Genomic DNA, 17,392 nt, shown 5'->3' on the forward strand with positions numbered 1-17,392 from the left:
ATATATATATATATATAATATCATTAAAAGAAAATAGTAGCATTAAAATTTAAAAGACTTTTATCCACTTTACCTAGACAATCCAAATAAAGCTTACGGAAAAGTCTAGTTTATTTGTCTAAAATCATGATTTTAGTTGTATGATGTTTGAATTTCTGTTTAATTTTACATTGTAATCTAATATATTGTTTGTAATTGGTTCGATTATGTTTGAGACATTTAAACTTACATCTTTAAAAAATTGTAATTTACTTTTAATTGTGAAAATTAGCATATTGCAATTTTTTTCAGATCGGTTTCGGATTCAGGTTCGGTTATAACCAACAGTGAAAAAGATGATTTTTACCTTTAACAGGTTCTTCGATGGAGATCCCCGATAAAATCCCCATAGAGATCGGGGCGATTACGAGAACGGTTTTAGCTATTGATTTCGGGTACTCTTTAAAAGCATAGAAACGCAAATTTCCGAAATTAAATAAACTAGTGTTGTATTTATGGTTATAATTTGGTTGATGAAAGGGAGAGAGGGTGTTAGGGTGTCGTTACTTCTTTTTATACTACCACTCTCCTTCTCTTCTCTCTCTCCCCTCTTACACACACTTGTGTGTGTTAATTGCCTCAAAAAGGCTTCGGGTTTCTGAATTCTCATCCGAATTTCGATTTTTTATATCGACAGAAATTTGTCACTGTGTGTTGATGATTCCAGTTGTTCTTTGCATTTTCCGATGGCGATTGTTCTTCTACTCTGTAAGTTTGAGTTTGAGTTTTCGTCTATATTGTTCTTTTAGATTCTTCTCCAGTTTATAATTTTTGCCTTCTTAATTGGTGAATTGATGTTACTGCTTGTTTTAGATAAGGTTCGTTGGTTACGTTACTCGATGATTTGGTTTTTCCGTTTCGACTTTTGTTGTTGGTTTCATCTGTCTGATCTGTTAAATGTTAATTGTAGCGAACTCTATTTGTTTATGTAGGTTCGTCCTAAGATCTGACATAATTTGATCGTCTTTTGTATATCTAAACAAAATTAATATAAATGCACCAAATTTACGTTCTTCGGTGATGAATTTGTTCTAATTGTCGACATTTTGGGAGTACAATTTGTTAAAGCGAAACGGTATTGGAGATAATATTTGCTGTTGTAGGATGTTTACTTTCATCTCGGTGATATCTGTTGCTGTATGTTCATGAAAGTTTGTGTGTTGGGTACAACTTGGCATGTGCATTTTCTTTCCCTTTTTGACAGTCACAAGCACCGCGTGTGTTCTTCTTCTTTACTTTTGTGAGTGTGTTTTGGGGCAAGGGAGGACACTTGCGTGAAGTACTGTGCTGGAGTTGTTGATTGTTCTTTCTCTCCGTTTTTCACTATGGGCGTGTGTTCTTTGCCGTTTTCAGAAAGTATGTTTGGCAAATATGAGAATTTGGATTTTGGGGGCTGACTTGCATGGATATATGGTTAATTGCAATCTCAAAAGAATAAACAGTGAAAATGAAGGAATCCTTGCTGCACATATCAGATATAAAGATAGAAAAAAAGTTATTGAACTGCATTTTCTGATGGAAATATGGAAAAAAAAGGCTTTCAGGAGTGGAATTAGTTTAGCATTGTGATGCCCTCTATTTGGCAGAGCCTTTTCAAACAGTTTCACTTGGTACATTAATACATATGCATTGATTCCTTTTCTATAGCTCCTGTAACCATCAACACAGAATCAATTTAACTTCTTTGCTGCCTTATGTCAGTCAATAAATACTCATATCACTGATGAGGTAAGACAGGTAAAATTTAGATATCAACACAACCTTAATTTAAGGTGTTTAAGCTGTTTTATACTTATATTTACGGCCTTTAATGCACATGGGAGTTTTTTAACATGTTCCACCTAACTATGTTTGAATATGATGGTTAATAATGTTAAGGATTCTAACCAATCTTAAGAACAAGATATCCTTTATTTATGGACATGTAAAAGCTACAAAAGACTCCATCGGTTCACCTACATATACTGTCCAAGGATGACTCAGTCTCCCCTGATTGCCAATTTCTTATGAGACAGAAGCTGAATGGGTTCTTTACAAGACTAAGAACAGCAAATGAGAATGAGGGAAGATAACACAGAATTGTAAATAATGTCTTGTCTAAGTATACGGTCCAGGTAGTTTGAAATAGAAGGCTAACTTACAGCAGGTACTTTTTTGAGCTGGAGGACTACCTACTGCTGACTGGTTAAAGGATGCTATAGTTGGTTAAGTCGGTCATATAATTGATTCTATTCATGGGATCCCACTCATACCCTTTGACCTATAGTGGAAGACTGTTCCTTTGAGGTAACTATCATATTGCAGATATATTCAATTGCTTGTGTTGGTGGAAATTCATGATCTGTATTTTAATATATCATCAAGAGCCTGTGTGGTGTGTGTGCATCCCATCAAGATGTCAAAGTCAACTCAAAGAGTTCATGAATAAATTATGTTTCCAGAAAGTAATTGGAATAGAATTGGATGTGCAATAAATATAAGTAGCTGGCTTGTCATATTTTGGTTGTTTGTCAGATTGTCAACTGATCCAACGTGGTTGGTGGAAATTAAAAAATGAAAACTGTTTGCATTTCATATAGTTTCTATATTGGGATGTGGTAGTAGTTTGGGAGGCACTTATGGCTGCCTTACACGAGGAAAACTGATTCCTCTTGTTGTATGAATAAATTATTTTTCTTTTTCTTGTTTCTTTTCCTTTTGGCAAAAAAACACATTTTTATTTGATGGGGATCTAGAAGAGAGATGTAATTGAAGATAAAATGGCCTAAAAAGGCTTGTGGTAAACGCAGTAGGGACCATAAAACTCTTCTTTATGGTATATCTTGGAGTCTAGCAGTAGCTATGCACCAAAAAAAGAGAAGATTGAATGTTGAATCAAGTCTGAGTAGAGTGACTATTGCTGATTGCGGGATATAAAATCACAAACTGGAGCATAACAAATGTTGTGTTGAAGTTTTCTTTATAACAGAAAGGTTTTTAAGTATTTTAGCATAAAAGGTGTAAATTTCTTTAAAAGGTAGTTGTTGATGTCCCTCTCCTTGGCCGTTCTTTTTTGACATGGAAATCTTAAATTGCTGAAATTGTCTGCATGCGTAGGATGGTATTTAGGTGCTGACTGACTTCTGGCTGCACCGCTAGAAGCACCATGAAATTTGTAACAAAGAAAGGACTGAAATCTATAGTGCCACTCCGTTTGAAAGGAAAATCAACGGCTCGTTTTTGTTTTTTCCCGAGAATAAAAGCCGAGTATGGACCAGGAAACACACCAGTTTTTCTCAATGTGTATGACTTGACTCCTATGAATGGCTATGCTTACTGGGCTGGCTTCGGCATCTTTCACTCCGGCATGGAAGGTATGTGGCTCCATTTGTTTGTTTAAATTGAAATTACATGGGAATCTCTCTTTAGTCTTAATATGATGTTCATAAGGATGCTTTTAAACTCTAGCTGATAAGCTAGCTTTTTTAAAAGCTATTTCAGGTGGCATTTCAATAAGCTCTAAGGGATTTTTTCCAAATTATGCCCCTTATATTGTTCCTATTAATTATTCATGTCTTTTTAGGTCATCTTACATCATCTAGCTTCTCAAGTAGTTATTATCAAACATGACTAGTTTATCGGCTAGTTTTTTTTTTACCAACAACTAGCTTTTTAACCAACCGCTAGCTTAACAGCTAATTTGCCAATCATAGCCTTGATTTTTAATACCATGTCACCACAAAAGCACTGCGCTCAAGGCTCCCTATCATCCATTCCTCTTCATATTCACAATTGAAATGTTATTTAGTCCAAAATCTTGATTCATGTGCACCTAACATTAGTGGACCCCGTCTTTTTTTAGCACGTGATCCGAGGGAAATGAGGTTTTTCCCTTATTTTCCGTTATGCATTCGAACAATGAAAATATCCATTTTCCTTCCTGTTACTTTCTACTATTTGACACAAACAGCTCTCATGAAGTAACAATTTTCTCGACAGTTCATGGTGTAGAATATGCATTTGGAGCTCATGACTACCCAACTAGTGGTGTCTTTGAGGTCGAACCTCGGCAATGCCCAGGCTTCAAGTTTAGGAGGTCGATATTAATTGGGACGACATGTCTGGACCCTGCTCAGGTCAGAGAGTTCATGGAGCATCATGCTGCAAACTACAATGGTGACACATATCATCTAATCGTCAAAAACTGCAACCATTTCTGCAACGACATCTGCTACAAGTTAACTGGCAAGCAAATCCCCAAATGGGTTAATAGATTGGCCAAACTGGGTAAATATTTCCTAATTACTTGCCACTTCTTCAGGAAGTCTATTCTCTCCCCGTGTTATCAACTCTTGTTAGAGGTTATTTTTGTAATTGTACTCCTGACAGTTACCACATTTAGTCATTGGATTATCTGTTAGTCACAGTCAATAAAGTTAGTTTGGCTTTCTGTTTAACTGTGTATAAATAGCAATTGTAGCTGGTGAAATAAACTCGTTCAGAAAATTCCCAAAATTACAATCAATTTCAGTAGCCGTAATATGGTATGAGAACACCACTGCTCTCGCTTTTCTTAATCATCTTTCCCGATTTGGTTTCCAGTGGTGCTTTGATGCCATATTACAGCTACTGCAATTGATTGTAATTTTGGGAATTCTGAATGAATTCATTCAATGTTATTTATATACAAGTTAAACAGGAAGCTAAACCCTTTTATCAACTGTGACTAACAATTACGACATGGATTAATAGAAGTATAATCACAAAAACATCCTCCAACAACTTTGGATGTAAAAGTGTGGGTGCGTAAGTTGCTGATTGATGGGGAAATTGCAGGTTCAGCTTTTAGCTGTGTATTGCCGGAAGCCCTTAAAGTGTCTGGGGTGCAACATGATCCCGGTTGCATAGCATATGAGAGTGGGAACGGGAGTGAAAATGAGAAGCGAAGGCTAAGAAGCAGTAGTTTTAATTGCCTAGCATCAGTTTCATCAAGGCAGAGACATTTGTCAACATCTTCATTGATATTGCAGTCACCTCTGAAGGGGTGCTTACCGCCATGGGAGTTGAGACGATCATGCGCTCAATGACTACTGGTTAGAGTCGATATTTACTTAATCTCTTAGCGGTGGTTTGATGGTTAGTTGTGTATGTTGTAATCAAAACTACCAGAAGGTGTCTGTCTAGTAAGTGGAGAAGTTTAGTGTGTCTAGTAACATGCACCAGTAGAGAAGCTGCTTATATCACTCGCATTCTCTTAATCTGTTCGGTTTCTCTTGCATCAGAAAACACCTCGAGGTTACCTTAAAACCATTCAAGAAACACAAAAAATCAAATGAAAAACCATGTTCATGATGCATCTCGTTTTTCTTCTAAAGATGCACACGGTGCGGTCTTTTTTGGGCCGAGGCTTTGGGTGTGTAAATAGGCTCGATCAGGCTTCTAGGCCTGGACACAATTTCAATATTGAACACGGAATGGAAGGGTTTCAATAGAGTTTCCATCTATAGAATATTGTATTATTATGCTAAAGTAATAGTTTCAATTGTCACAAGTTGGTTTTAGTTTTAGCTTTTACATCAGCAAAACAATGGTAGGACCGGAACCAGGTTACGGTTAGATCCATTTGTGCACTATAACAAGTTTATGGGAGGCGATCGATCCCACTTGGTATTCCTAAGAAACACAATCTTCAAATCAACACAAAGTCACCCACATAACCTTAATGAACCCGACATCATCCATCCATCCATCCATCCAGCAGCAATAACCACACAAACAGATTCCGATTAAACATCCTAGACTTAGACGGTTTCTCCGAAACCATCCTTTTCTCCTCAATGTCTCTTTCAAAGGTAATATCGACATTGAAGCGCTCGAAGTCGATGCTGCCATGCCATGTCCACTCCAGACTCCACAAATACATTTCCCAAATAATTAGACCATAAATTTCACTACTTTTTTTCCCTTTAACCAAAGAGAGTAAATAAATATGTACAGATGACGTATCGGAATCTATCGTTGACACAACAAACCTGCAGGAACAGAAAAGAGATGCTTCAGGATTACTTTCAATCAGCTTTCTATTTAGGCCACTAAATCAAAGAAATTCTGTGTGTATGGTTTAACAACACATTTTATTCATTTCGTTTCCTGAAGTAACGATTACATGCAGCAGGAAACATCTGCATTGCTGTGTTTTCACCAACTCGACTAAAATGATAACCAACGTATTATATCATTTCGGAGTCTGCCCGTCAAACCTATCATCAATCAATCAATCGTCTTTCTCATGCAAAACATTAGGCCTACCATTGAGGGCCGCATGATATACGCGTTTCTCCGCTAAACCAATGTCTGATTTTATTAAGTTACCCTGCACACATAACCAACACCAACAACCCAATCAAACAATAACACATATACATACGATAAGCCCCAAAATGAATGTATACACATACCTCACGAGCCATCAATCTCCGAACATTTTCGGCATATAGTTTTGGATTATCCTTTTCTTCTTGTGAGGGGTAATAAATTGGCAACCTTGTTACCGTCATATTATTTACAAATTGACACAGCAGCAAGATCACATGACGCACCTGAGAATTGGACAATAGATTAAAAAATTTAATGCAAGCAATCATAGGCTGAATTATGATGGATTGGCAGTAAACCAAACAAGCCCGGTATATTGCACCTGAAGGTGGGGTTTGGGGAGGATGAGATGTAGGCAGATGTAACCTCTACCCCAAAGAGTAGACTGGTTGTTTCCGTGAAGACCCCGGGCTTGTGCAAAGTGTGCGGGGAAAAAAGGATAAAGCTTGCTCAAAAATTTGCAGAAAAAGAACATAAGAAGAACAAGGAAACTTGAAAACAAAAAGGCAGTGTTAAACTTTGAAAAACAAGTTAGAAGTAAGCGACAATTCAATGAGGCAACCAGATAAAACATAACCAAGGTAGGAATCGAATCCAGGAGGTCTAACGGTCAGCTCACTAACCCTACCCCCATCCTTCATCTCTCTCAATCTCTTCCTTCTGTCTAGGCTAGCTACAGTTCCCCTTCCCTAGTCTGCTACCCTAATCTTGCGTCTCCAAGAACTCCAATCAAAAGTCATGTTCTTGGAAATGCCTAAAGCCACCATGTCTAACCTCAGATCCTCATCCCAAGTCTTCCTCGGCCTACCCCTCCTCACTCCCTCAACCCCCACACCTTCTACCCTCCTCAATGGAGCCGCCACCTTTCTCCTACGAACATGAGCAAATTTAATCACCTCCATCTTCACTCTCTCAAGTTCTCAATATATCAGTGATGTGTGCAACTCCTAACGCCTCCTGATAGACCTCATTGGGTATTCTGTCAAACATGGTCCGCCCACATGTCCACCTAAGCATCCTCATTTTAGCAACCTCCAACTTTCTCTCATGCCCAACACTCCAACCCTTACAATATAATTAGTCTGATGGTTACCCTATGAAATTTGTCCTTCAGTTTTAGTGGGATCTTTTTGCCAAACAGCAGGCAACCCTCCACTTTAGCCACCCTGTCCTTGCAGGGTTGTTATGTCATCTTCGACCCCCCCCCCTCCTTTATTCTGAATCATGGAGCCTAGAAACTTGAAAATATCCTTTTGGGGCACCCTTTGACCTACGATGTTACCTTCCACCACCTCATCGATGCTCTCCTCACTAAAATTGCACCATAAGTATCGAGCCTTGGTGCAACCAACGCATCCTCTACTACTCCAACCTCTTTCAACTCCACCATGGACTTCCGCTGCTAACAGAATGTCATTCACAAATAGCATATACCACGGGATACTCCCTTGGATGACTGGATCCCTTGAGAAATCTCGTCCAAAATCACGGCAAACTTGATATGATGTGTAACTGTTCTTCTCACGACGAGTCGCTTTTGTATGGAAGATATGACAACATGAGAAATCAACTACATATATATAAATATATATATATATATACTGAATAGTAGTACTATAATACGATAAGCTATTGTTATAACAGGTTTTCTTCCCTTCTTTAGAGGCGTGAAGCTAGTAGGTGCACAGGCTACCACAGCCACATCTAGCACAAGTCAGTTCATGCTTTACACATGGGTTCATGACAGTTGTATAAACAGCCTTTTCGTTGAACTTTCAAAGTGGTTCCAAGAGCATGGAACTCAAAACTTATTGTCAATGGATATAATATCAAGGTCTAACTTGGCAAAGGGATTCATGTAATTGGTTGGTTAGTGGTGCATAGAAGAGTGTATTGTCCGTGAGGCCAGGTCTGCATACATCTTAAGCCACCCCGGGGTGCGCGGGCAACCCCACCTCCAGGTGAGACATATAGGCTCGTTTGGTTTGGCTTCAGAAGAGTGTATTGTATGTGAGCCATCTATTAGACAAAATCTCCAACAGTTCTATATTTTATTTTCTGGGTGTGGACATATAATCCACCATAACTACTGCAGCCACATATATTTTCTTCCAGACCCTCAAGGCCAAAACAGCTATTCAGTAATCAGCTCCCGAGTATAATTTTCCCTTTTTGTAAAACTCAAAAGATGGAGCAGCATTTAAACACTCACCCCAGTTATGGAATCCCATGCAGGGCTAAATCTCTCATAAGGATATCTCAAAATGACAGGAAGAACAGGAGCCTTCGCCAAAAATGCACCAGTTTTAAATGGAAGTATGTAATCCCCATTTGTAGTTGTCCCTTCTGTACAAGGAAAAAAAGAAAAATAAACAACTGCAAACAGCAAATTTGGATAAATGTTGAAGACCAAAAATAAATTATTGTGTAGCTAACAGATGAAGGAAAACTTTTTCACTGGCGTTACAGAAGAAAAAGGCAATCAAATGTAGAAGACATCAATATGATTTTTGAGCATTTAAAGAAGATTTTGCATGTTACAAATTGAAAACAAAAATTATGGAGCGCTCCTGTTGGATTACAAGTTAAACTTCAACTGCAACTTGGAACAGTACTACGTAAATTACTTCAAGTAACCACAAGGGTGGTGCCCGATTGGTTTGAGCTTGGGCTCCAAAGGTCAAAAGTGTCTGGAGATCCCAGGTTGGAATCCAAGGAGGAATAAAAATCTCCTTGTGGCCATGGAGGTTCAAATGCGGTGACTCTGGGCTACCTGCAAAGCAGCCAAGCAGGTGGTCGCCCTGGGAATGGTCGGCTCGCTTAGCGGGTTGGATATCTAGGTTAATTTTAAAAAAAATCACTTTAAGCACACATAATAACAAACTGCTGCAAACTGCCCAACTGGTAGCATGAATAAGTGAAATCAATTTCACTTTCATATCATTTGTCCCCTTTTTAACGAATAAATGCCATGTGTTCATCAATTAATCAAAATCCAAACAATTGGTTAAATAAGTGAATTGTAGATGCATACATTAGTTAACCCTCCATAGTTCACCAAAACCTAATCTCATTGAGGATATATATATATATATATATATATATATATATATATATATATATATATAGAGAGAGAGAGAGAGAGAGAGAGGGGGGGGAGGTTCAAGGGAAAACCTCAAAAAAATGAAAAATTGAGGAACACCCTGATAACCATTCATCTGGACGGTATGCACATATGCGTACAAGTAAATATAACTGTTTTTTGGTTTTATGCATGTGTGCATGTTATGGACATGTGCATATCGGACAAATTGCTTTCAAATTACTTGTATGCACATGTGCATACCGTCCAGATGAACGGTTACCAGGGTGTTCCTCAGTTTTTCATTTTTTTGCGGTTTTCTCCTGAACCTGACCCTATCTATATATTGAGAGGGGTGAGTTCATTTGTTAACCCAATATATCGTGTTAACTTTGTGAACCAATCCTAGCCTTTAATCTTTATAATCTATGGATAAAATTCATCATGGAATATTTGTAACAAATTAAAAAAGGATGCTGAATAAGTATAGGTGAACAATCATGAACAAAGGGTAATTTTGGAAAAAAGTAGGGAGGTTTCTTTTAACATTAATTATTTTCCGGTAATTATTCCATCGTTTTGAAACCGACATCAAGCTTTAATTATTCCTTCATTTATTAATATGTAATGTGTAACTTATGAATGGTGTGAATTAATGAACAATTGTTATATATGAGTAGTTTATAAACATTGTTCACCAATGAAAATATAACATATATGAAAATGTTCATTAGTGAACACATACCTGAATTGTATGTATGTGTGATAAGGAACAATGTAACTCCATCATAATATGTTAAACACACATACAATTTTCATTTGTGAAGGACATCCATCATAATATGTTAAACACACATACAAACTTGAAAAGAGCCAAATTTTAGGAACAATGTAACTCTCATATTTTATAAACATATTCTTACTAATTCGCCCCACTTATTGAACATTTAATAAACTATTAACCATGAACCAATATGGATTCCTATTGGACCATTTTGGTTTGTATAGTTAACACAAAAGGAAAGGTTAACAAAAGATGACACCCCTAAATATATATATATATATATATATATGTGTGTGTGTGTGTGTGTGTGTGTGTGTGTATATATATATATGTGTGTGTCTATATATGTGTGTCTATATATATATATATTTATGTATATCCCTTCTTGCTCATGGAGACCACAAGAGTACCAATGTGCACACACACATTCATCAAACACCAAATGCACATTACTTTCGCAAAACCAATGAGATTTACATAATTATATAATGCCCAAACTTTCTTTATTAATTATGCATAAACAATTGAACTGAAAAAAGAAGCGACAAAGGAAGTTGATGGTCAAAAACATTTCCAATATGTAGCTGCCTATACCAAGTTAATGCAAATGACAAACCCTAAATATATGCATTCCAGCAATTGGCAAGGATAAATTTAGTAGACCACTTATGTACATACAGAGCTTGGTCATCAAGTAGTAGAAGTGATTATAGTATACAAGACATCTAGTGTAAATCCCTTTAATAAGCATATTTAGTGCACCTAATCCTCTTTCCACGTAGGTAAAACACATAGAACCCACTTATCAGTTTTAAGTGTGTGGTAAGACGCCAAAGAGGGTAACTATACAGCAGGGACGGACCTATAGTGGTGCATATGGTGGCACGTGCCACCGTATTACTCCTCCGTTGAAGGGTAAAAAAAATTAGGTTTGTAAAAGGTGCAACCATATTAATCTGTTGTGTGCCACCATATGTATTTTGAAACTACAATGAGAACAAGTTTTATTTGGTAGAGTTGGTTTACAAGGCTTTTATTCCACCCCCTATCCAAGTTTGAATCCTGTTAGTGTCATTTTCTTAGTCAAATGGTGCCACCGTTTTGAAAAAAATATATGTATATTTGTTTCTTATAGTCAAACGGTGGCTTATAGTTTTTTTCTTATAGTCAAATGGTGCCACCGTTTGAAAAAATTTCTGGGTACGTCCCTGCTATACAGGAAATGAGAAACCATAATGGCCAATGCAAACAGAGATGGGAAACAGTAACCTGGAAAAAGCATCATCATGGGTGCAGACTTATCTCGGTGAGCTTCCTGAATTCTCTCATTGACAACAGCTGCAAGTAACAAAGTAAAAAGATCCAACAGGAATTACATTAAAGAAAGCTACTTGTTCAGAAATCATGAACTACAAAGAAAGGTAGCCGTTAGATATGCAAAGAACCTCTGTAAACTATCACTATGTTAAGAATCTAATGTAAACCAATAAACCATCATGCAAGATTTAAGAAATTTTTGCTGAGAATACGCAATGATTGCAGACAAATTACTTCCATAGTTAGTACTTAGGATGATTGTTATTAAGATAATTATTACATTATTAGGGTTATCATTCAACTATGTTGTTAAGATAAAACTAGATCCATTGCTAGACATTTATCAGTGTTATCAACTGATGGTTTACTATTTACTATATTAGGCATGTGTTTAGAATCGTAGAGCATATTGAAATATATCGAGTTTGTTTAAGTTCTTTGGGACATGTCTTTCTTCTCATATCCCCTGCTTCCCCCTTTCTTTGTTTCTCCCTTCACTCCACAAACAAGCAAAAATCTTGATCATTGATACAGTCCCAAGGAGCATACAATATAGTTAGTGAAGCAACATCTAAAATTTAAATACCTGAGACGCCCTTTGTATCTGAAGATTTCGACTCCCGCTGGACATATACACAACCAAGGCACTTGCTGAAAAACCAAAAAGGTAATTACAATGCAATGGCTCAACAAATTATTGCTCTTGAAACATAAAACATCACTTATAGGTCATTATGACAACCCCATATTTGTAAATAATTATAAACAAAATAGAAAACTACTTGTACTTTCGACATAAAAAATAAGCAGCATGTATCTTGATCCAGATATATCCAATGTATAATTTTAAATATAACACCTATTGCATTAACTGCATGCAATGATGAAAACAATTCATTTTTCCAAAGCCACAATCATGCCACTTGTGGTCCAACATTTCATTCCCCATCAAAAAATATACATATGTATCTTCTCTTCGTTATTTAGATTACCATATTTCAACTTGCAGATGTGAAAACAATTGGACCACAGCCGGTTTAAGAAATGCAGCATATACAAAGTACTCATCGATAAACAGACTGAGAAATTTTTCTTGTTCGATATCTTCTGCATGTCTAACCAAACAAACGATGAACAGTGATTAAACTCTTCCACCTGGTCAAAAAGCCTGCATAAAGTCCTGTTCATCACACCAGGACAATTTCAAATCATACACTCTATTCATTTGCATCATTTCTGTTTCCTTTTTAATTAATTTTTACTTTTAGATTAAAATGATTATCCAAATCTGTTAAATCTAAAAAAGTGCAGTCCTCGTCTACTTCATACAAGAAGCAAAAGAAACGGTATATGAAAAATGGAATGCTATGCACCATTAAATGTGATGCAAACCAACCTTATAAGGCCAACCAGAGGAAGCTTGCCCACTGATCTCTTCAGAAATGATAAGAAACAACAGGAACAAGTCAGTTATATTAGCAACAGTAAAATTTCACTGATTGTGAAGCAAGTCACGGACTAGTGTAACATGTGCATTTGTGGGTGAAAGAGAATGAACTAATGAGATATGCCAGCAACAGCTGCCTAACTACAACCTCAAATAGAAATAACTTTCTGGCTAGAGCATTTAACAAACCTTGGCAACAAAACTCGGAAATGACGAAGACATATGGTACAAAATATCCATATGTGACACATGGTTTGATATGATTACTCCAGGTCTTTCATTTTCCTCAGATTGGTCATTGCTATCCGCCTGACCATTAAAAGGAACCAAGATAATTAAATGCCAGTAACAAATATCTAAAGTTTAATCTATTAGGCATAATATTGTGCTAAGTGTTTCAGACAAGAAAAAACTGGTTCTACGAACGTAATAAACCAACATGGTAACATATCATCTTAATGAACTAAGAATGTTATATGCAACACATTGTATTAATGCTACACCCCAGTTTGGGACTTTGGGTTTTTCATCTCGTGGACGATGTCCTACACTAGTTTCATGCAAGAACTTCAATCTAGATGCAATGCGCTTGCAAAGTGGAAGAGACTGTCAGTGGGCACACACAATCAAAGAATCCGGGTACATAAAATGCCCTAACAACAATATCAGTATACTGTTTGGGGTGTCAAAGAAAGGTATCAGAGCGATCCTTATGCAATCGGGATGACGGTGCAAACCTCAATGAGGAGGATACATCTCTAGATGGTGTTTGTAACATCTTAGGTGAATCTCACATTGCCAATATATATATATATATATATATATATATATATATATATAGTAATCCCTCCCACTAATGTGACGCATTTTAAAACCGTAAGCCCGGGTTGTGACTTGCGGGCAAAGCAGAAAATATACTATGATGGTTGGGGTGTCACAAACGGCAATAATGTGCTGGGCACCAACACCTCAGTCGGCCAACAAAGATTATTGGATCTACATTGAGTTTTCCACCACTTTTACTGAAACTGCTACAACTCTTGGTTTTGTTTTAATTTCTCCTCAATGTTATGTTGAAGTTTGCACCAAATGTGTCATTATGTCAATACATAACACATGCATGTGTCTTTAAATATATGCATATTATGGAACACACTTCTTACACCTACAGAAAAGATAAAATGGTGAAGAATTTTATTTCTCTATATTGATCTTTCCTTCCCCCTTTTTGTGTAGAGTGTCAGGAAACAATCTACACAAAACTATACTTATGCATATCTATCAAGCAACCAACCAAGGCATTTGCTAGATTCCAACTCTGAAGTGCTGTAGAAAACACTCTATTATTCAAGTAGACGCAGGCTTTTAGTTGCTTATTCCACACCACCAAATTCTTAGACCAGGTATTCTCCAGCTTATTAACATCAAGAGTTGCCCGATATCCAACTTACCTCATCCTAGTGTGCTGCCTTATTCTATAACTTAATATTACAACATTGCGCCAGACTGCCAAAGTAAGATAGATTATAGAATTCTTGAAGGTGGCTATCGTTCACCTTATGTTTTACAAAATATAAAAGGTATTATTGCTAAAGTAAGTAGTTTACATGGTAAAATTTGATAGTTAGAAGTAAGGAGTTTTCATGACTGACTTTAAGGGCATGGAGTGCAAGAAGGCATATACTTCATAAATTGATCCTCATAGAACCCTACAGTATTTTTCCTGTTGCATGCAATTAATTGAGAAGGTAAAAGCAACCATCAATTACGTTTTTATGCTACCTATACTCCTTTAGATTCAAATAACATGATACGATGTAAATAAACGGTGATATGATTTACACAGATTGGTGCCCAGCCAATTGTTGGCAAGATAGTCAAACTTTAGAATAGACTACAGCGGAAAAGCTAGGTACCCTGTAAATTTTAGCCTAGCATTTAAGACGAAAACAATCAATATGAGTTAGCCAAGTGTTCTATTCTTTGTAGAGAAACTATTCAAAATCCTTAGAGAACAGCAGAGAATGATGGGTATGGAATGAATGCAATCACCATTCACCCATCATAATCCATAATCCCATCTTTTTTTACCATATTTCAAGTGAGCACAAGGTTCAGAAGACTGATCTAGGGGTTAATCATACTGCCATAAATACTCTTGCCAACAACTCCTGCTTGCCTGACTTCTTAATTAGAGCAATGAAAGATGGAATTATGAAGAAATTGGCAAAAACTAAAACAGTCAACTCATAAATTTGGGCACTTAAGAAGCTGTAAACAGAGATAGACACAGCAAACTGATAGCACAAATTTCATCACATTATATATATATACCAGAAAGCTACCTCATTGTTGAAACTTCCATCGATTTCTGGATTCCTCGAAGACTCATGAATCCAATAAAATCCAAAGGCGAAAAGCATAATCCTAGAAAGAACTCTTCCAGACCAAAAGAGAACCGTTCTCCTCCAGCCACCCATGTGAGCATAATCCTCCTGCCCGTCCTCCCGATTTGGCGCCATAAACAGAGTACAAACCCTACAAATCAAGTAGTACAAGACAACAACCGTTGTTGCCAGCACCACCCGTATCGGGAGGAGCGTGATGAGCGCAATTCCTAACAAAAACTTCTCGGTCCAGGGTAGCTCTCCACGTCCCATGGCGCCATACACATCGTGTCGGACAAACGCGGCGTATTTCTTCTCGAGCTCTTCGATGCTGGGAAGGGGTGTGGATGAGGAGGATTTGTCGGCGCCAGTGGTGGTTCTAGAGGTGCAGGTGGATGTGGTGGTGGTGGAGCTGAGGAGGGGGCTATCATCCTTCTCGGAAACGTCTTCAAGATTGGGTTGAGAAGTGGGAGATTGGGGTTTTGAAGATAAATCTTGGAGTTCTGAATCCATTTATGACGCAGACGTTAACCTTATTCGATTTGATGTTGATTTTGATTGTTTATATCTGATAGGAGACACACCATGTGGTGGATGAAATGGGGGAGAGTGGCAGTAGAGATTGGGTATTTGGGGATGGTGGTGGTGGCAGTGGTGGTGGTGGTGGTGGCGGCGGTGGTGGCGTACCGGTGGTAGATAACCCAAATTCGCAAGTAGAACCCCCCACCTGATGACAACGAGACACGCACTTTCCGTTTGCATCTCAATCTCTATTATTAATCCTCCCGGTGCTGGAGACGTGATTTTTAATTTCTAATTTTTTATTTTTTATTTTTTATTTTTAATTTTTAAATAACCAGGTTTTATTATTTTATGTTCACATGTTTTACCCCAAATTATACATTTCGTCAACAATACCAAAGACGTATATATATTTCGGGTGTCGTTTACTAAACATTTACTTGTTAAATGCTTAATGCATAAAATTTTTTATCGGATGAACATAAGAAGGGACAAGAATCTTATCGGGTAAGAGTTATGAGAATGATGGAGAGTCTTACCCGGTAAGTAAGGATGACAGCTCTTACCCAGGTAAGCGCTTACCTAGTAAATTGTTGCATTCGATATGCTTTTATGTTCTAAAATCTTACGCATATAATTAAATTATAGTGTGGAATCTATTTCTATTGGTAAGCGGCCATTCATGTAGTTTGCATTTTGTTACGAGGTTGGTTCCTGTAATATCCGATCTTTATATTTAGATATATAAATTCAAAAAAAATCAATTTATTATATTGATGAATATATCTTATTTTCGTCATATGTACGGAATCCTCTTTTAAAGTTGGCTCCATTCCCTGTAAGATAATTCGGATGCCTAGAGCACTTCGATAATGAATATCATTTTTACAAAAAATTTGAAATTTTGCTTTTTTTTTATTAGTTATCGAAATTGAGAAAGCTTCAGATTTTGTCAATTGGACAAAACGATAAGTTGGATATCTATTTTTTTCAAAAAAGTCTAGTCCTGCAAATAAAAAATTTAGAACCAGTATATCTTTTGAGGTAATCGTTAGGTTATTAAGATAACAATCTTTAACGTTCATCATTACCCAATAGGGTAATTCTGAAATTTCAGAAAAATCGAAGTAAGATATATCGAATCAATTTATTACATTATTATAAATATAAAACCATTTTTTATTTGATATTGTTAACTCTTAATTCGTTAACTCATAGTAATTTGGTCAATTTAGTTTTTATTAAAAAAAATTAAAAGTTTATATTATATTAATATATTTATTATATATTATTACATAACTAAAAGAGTACTCGTGCAATGCAGTGAGACACATCTCGATTTTAATATTCTATTTTATTCTTTGTCTCTGTCGATGTTATAATACGATTTTATGTGTTTTTAAGAAAATAATAATGATTTTTTTTGAATAAGATATAAATTTGAATATATCATAAAAATT

General features: G+C 36.6%; 2 protein-coding genes across 3 annotated transcripts; one reads left to right on the forward strand and one right to left on the reverse strand.

Annotated features, from left to right (window-relative positions):
* Positions 1 to 529: 529 nt before the first annotated feature.
* On the forward strand, positions 530 to 5,320 carry LOC112511780 (deSI-like protein At4g17486). The gene is made up of 4 exons (XM_025117544.1): positions 530 to 747; positions 3,136 to 3,392; positions 4,018 to 4,305; positions 4,855 to 5,320. Exons 2-4 carry the CDS (start codon positions 3,185 to 3,187, stop codon positions 5,103 to 5,105), a joined length of 747 nt encoding a protein of 248 aa, XP_024973312.1. The 5' UTR covers positions 530 to 747; positions 3,136 to 3,184; the 3' UTR covers positions 5,106 to 5,320.
* Positions 5,321 to 5,940: 620 nt separating this feature from the next.
* On the reverse strand, positions 5,941 to 16,064 carry LOC112511779 (lysophospholipid acyltransferase LPEAT1). Of its 2 annotated transcripts, XM_025117543.1 has the most exons (9): positions 15,369 to 16,064; positions 13,213 to 13,332; positions 12,973 to 13,010; positions 12,163 to 12,227; positions 11,529 to 11,597; positions 8,606 to 8,739; positions 6,477 to 6,617; positions 6,328 to 6,391; positions 5,941 to 6,050 (listed from the first exon to the last, which is right to left on the reverse strand). In XM_025117543.1, the coding sequence occupies exons 1-9, from the start codon at positions 15,921 to 15,923 to the stop codon at positions 6,031 to 6,033; spliced, it is 1,206 nt and encodes a 401-aa protein (XP_024973311.1). In that variant the 5' UTR covers positions 15,924 to 16,064; the 3' UTR covers positions 5,941 to 6,030. The 2 variants fall into 2 exon arrangements, with proteins under 2 accessions (XP_024973311.1, XP_024973310.1); XM_025117542.1 differs by lacking the exon at positions 5,941 to 6,050 and having other exon boundaries at positions 6,058 to 6,391.
* Between the last annotated feature and the right edge of the window lie 1,328 nt (positions 16,065 to 17,392).

The sequence above is a fragment of the Cynara cardunculus genome, assembly GCF_001531365.2.
Source record: "Cynara cardunculus var. scolymus isolate 2C chromosome LG 4, CcrdV1, whole genome shotgun sequence".
Lineage (NCBI taxonomy): Eukaryota > Viridiplantae > Streptophyta > Magnoliopsida > Asterales > Asteraceae > Cynara > Cynara cardunculus.

What these genes read in the sequence shown, in the direction of transcription:
- LOC112511780 (XM_025117544.1), top strand. Translation starts at nt 3,185, where the DNA reads ATGAAATTTGTAACAAAGAAAGGACTGAAATCTATAGTGCCACTCCGT. An exon ending in CTTTCACTCCGGCATGGAAG is followed by an intron (nt 3,393 to 4,017) that starts GTATGTGGCTCC and finishes TTTTCTCGACAG; the next exon opens with TTCATGGTGTAGAATATGCA. An exon ending in TAATAGATTGGCCAAACTGG is followed by an intron (nt 4,306 to 4,854) that starts GTAAATATTTCC and finishes GGGAAATTGCAG; the next exon opens with GTTCAGCTTTTAGCTGTGTA.
- LOC112511779 (XM_025117542.1), bottom strand. Translation starts at nt 15,923, where the DNA reads ATGGATTCAGAACTCCAAGATTTATCTTCAAAACCCCAATCTCCCACT. An exon ending in ATGGAAGTTTCAACAATGAG is followed by an intron (nt 13,333 to 15,368) that starts GTAGCTTTCTGG and finishes TTTAATGGTCAG; the next exon opens with GCGGATAGCAATGACCAATC. An exon ending in CCTCTGGTTGGCCTTATAAG is followed by an intron (nt 12,228 to 12,972) that starts GTTGGTTTGCAT and finishes TTGGTTTTTCAG; the next exon opens with CAAGTGCCTTGGTTGTGTAT.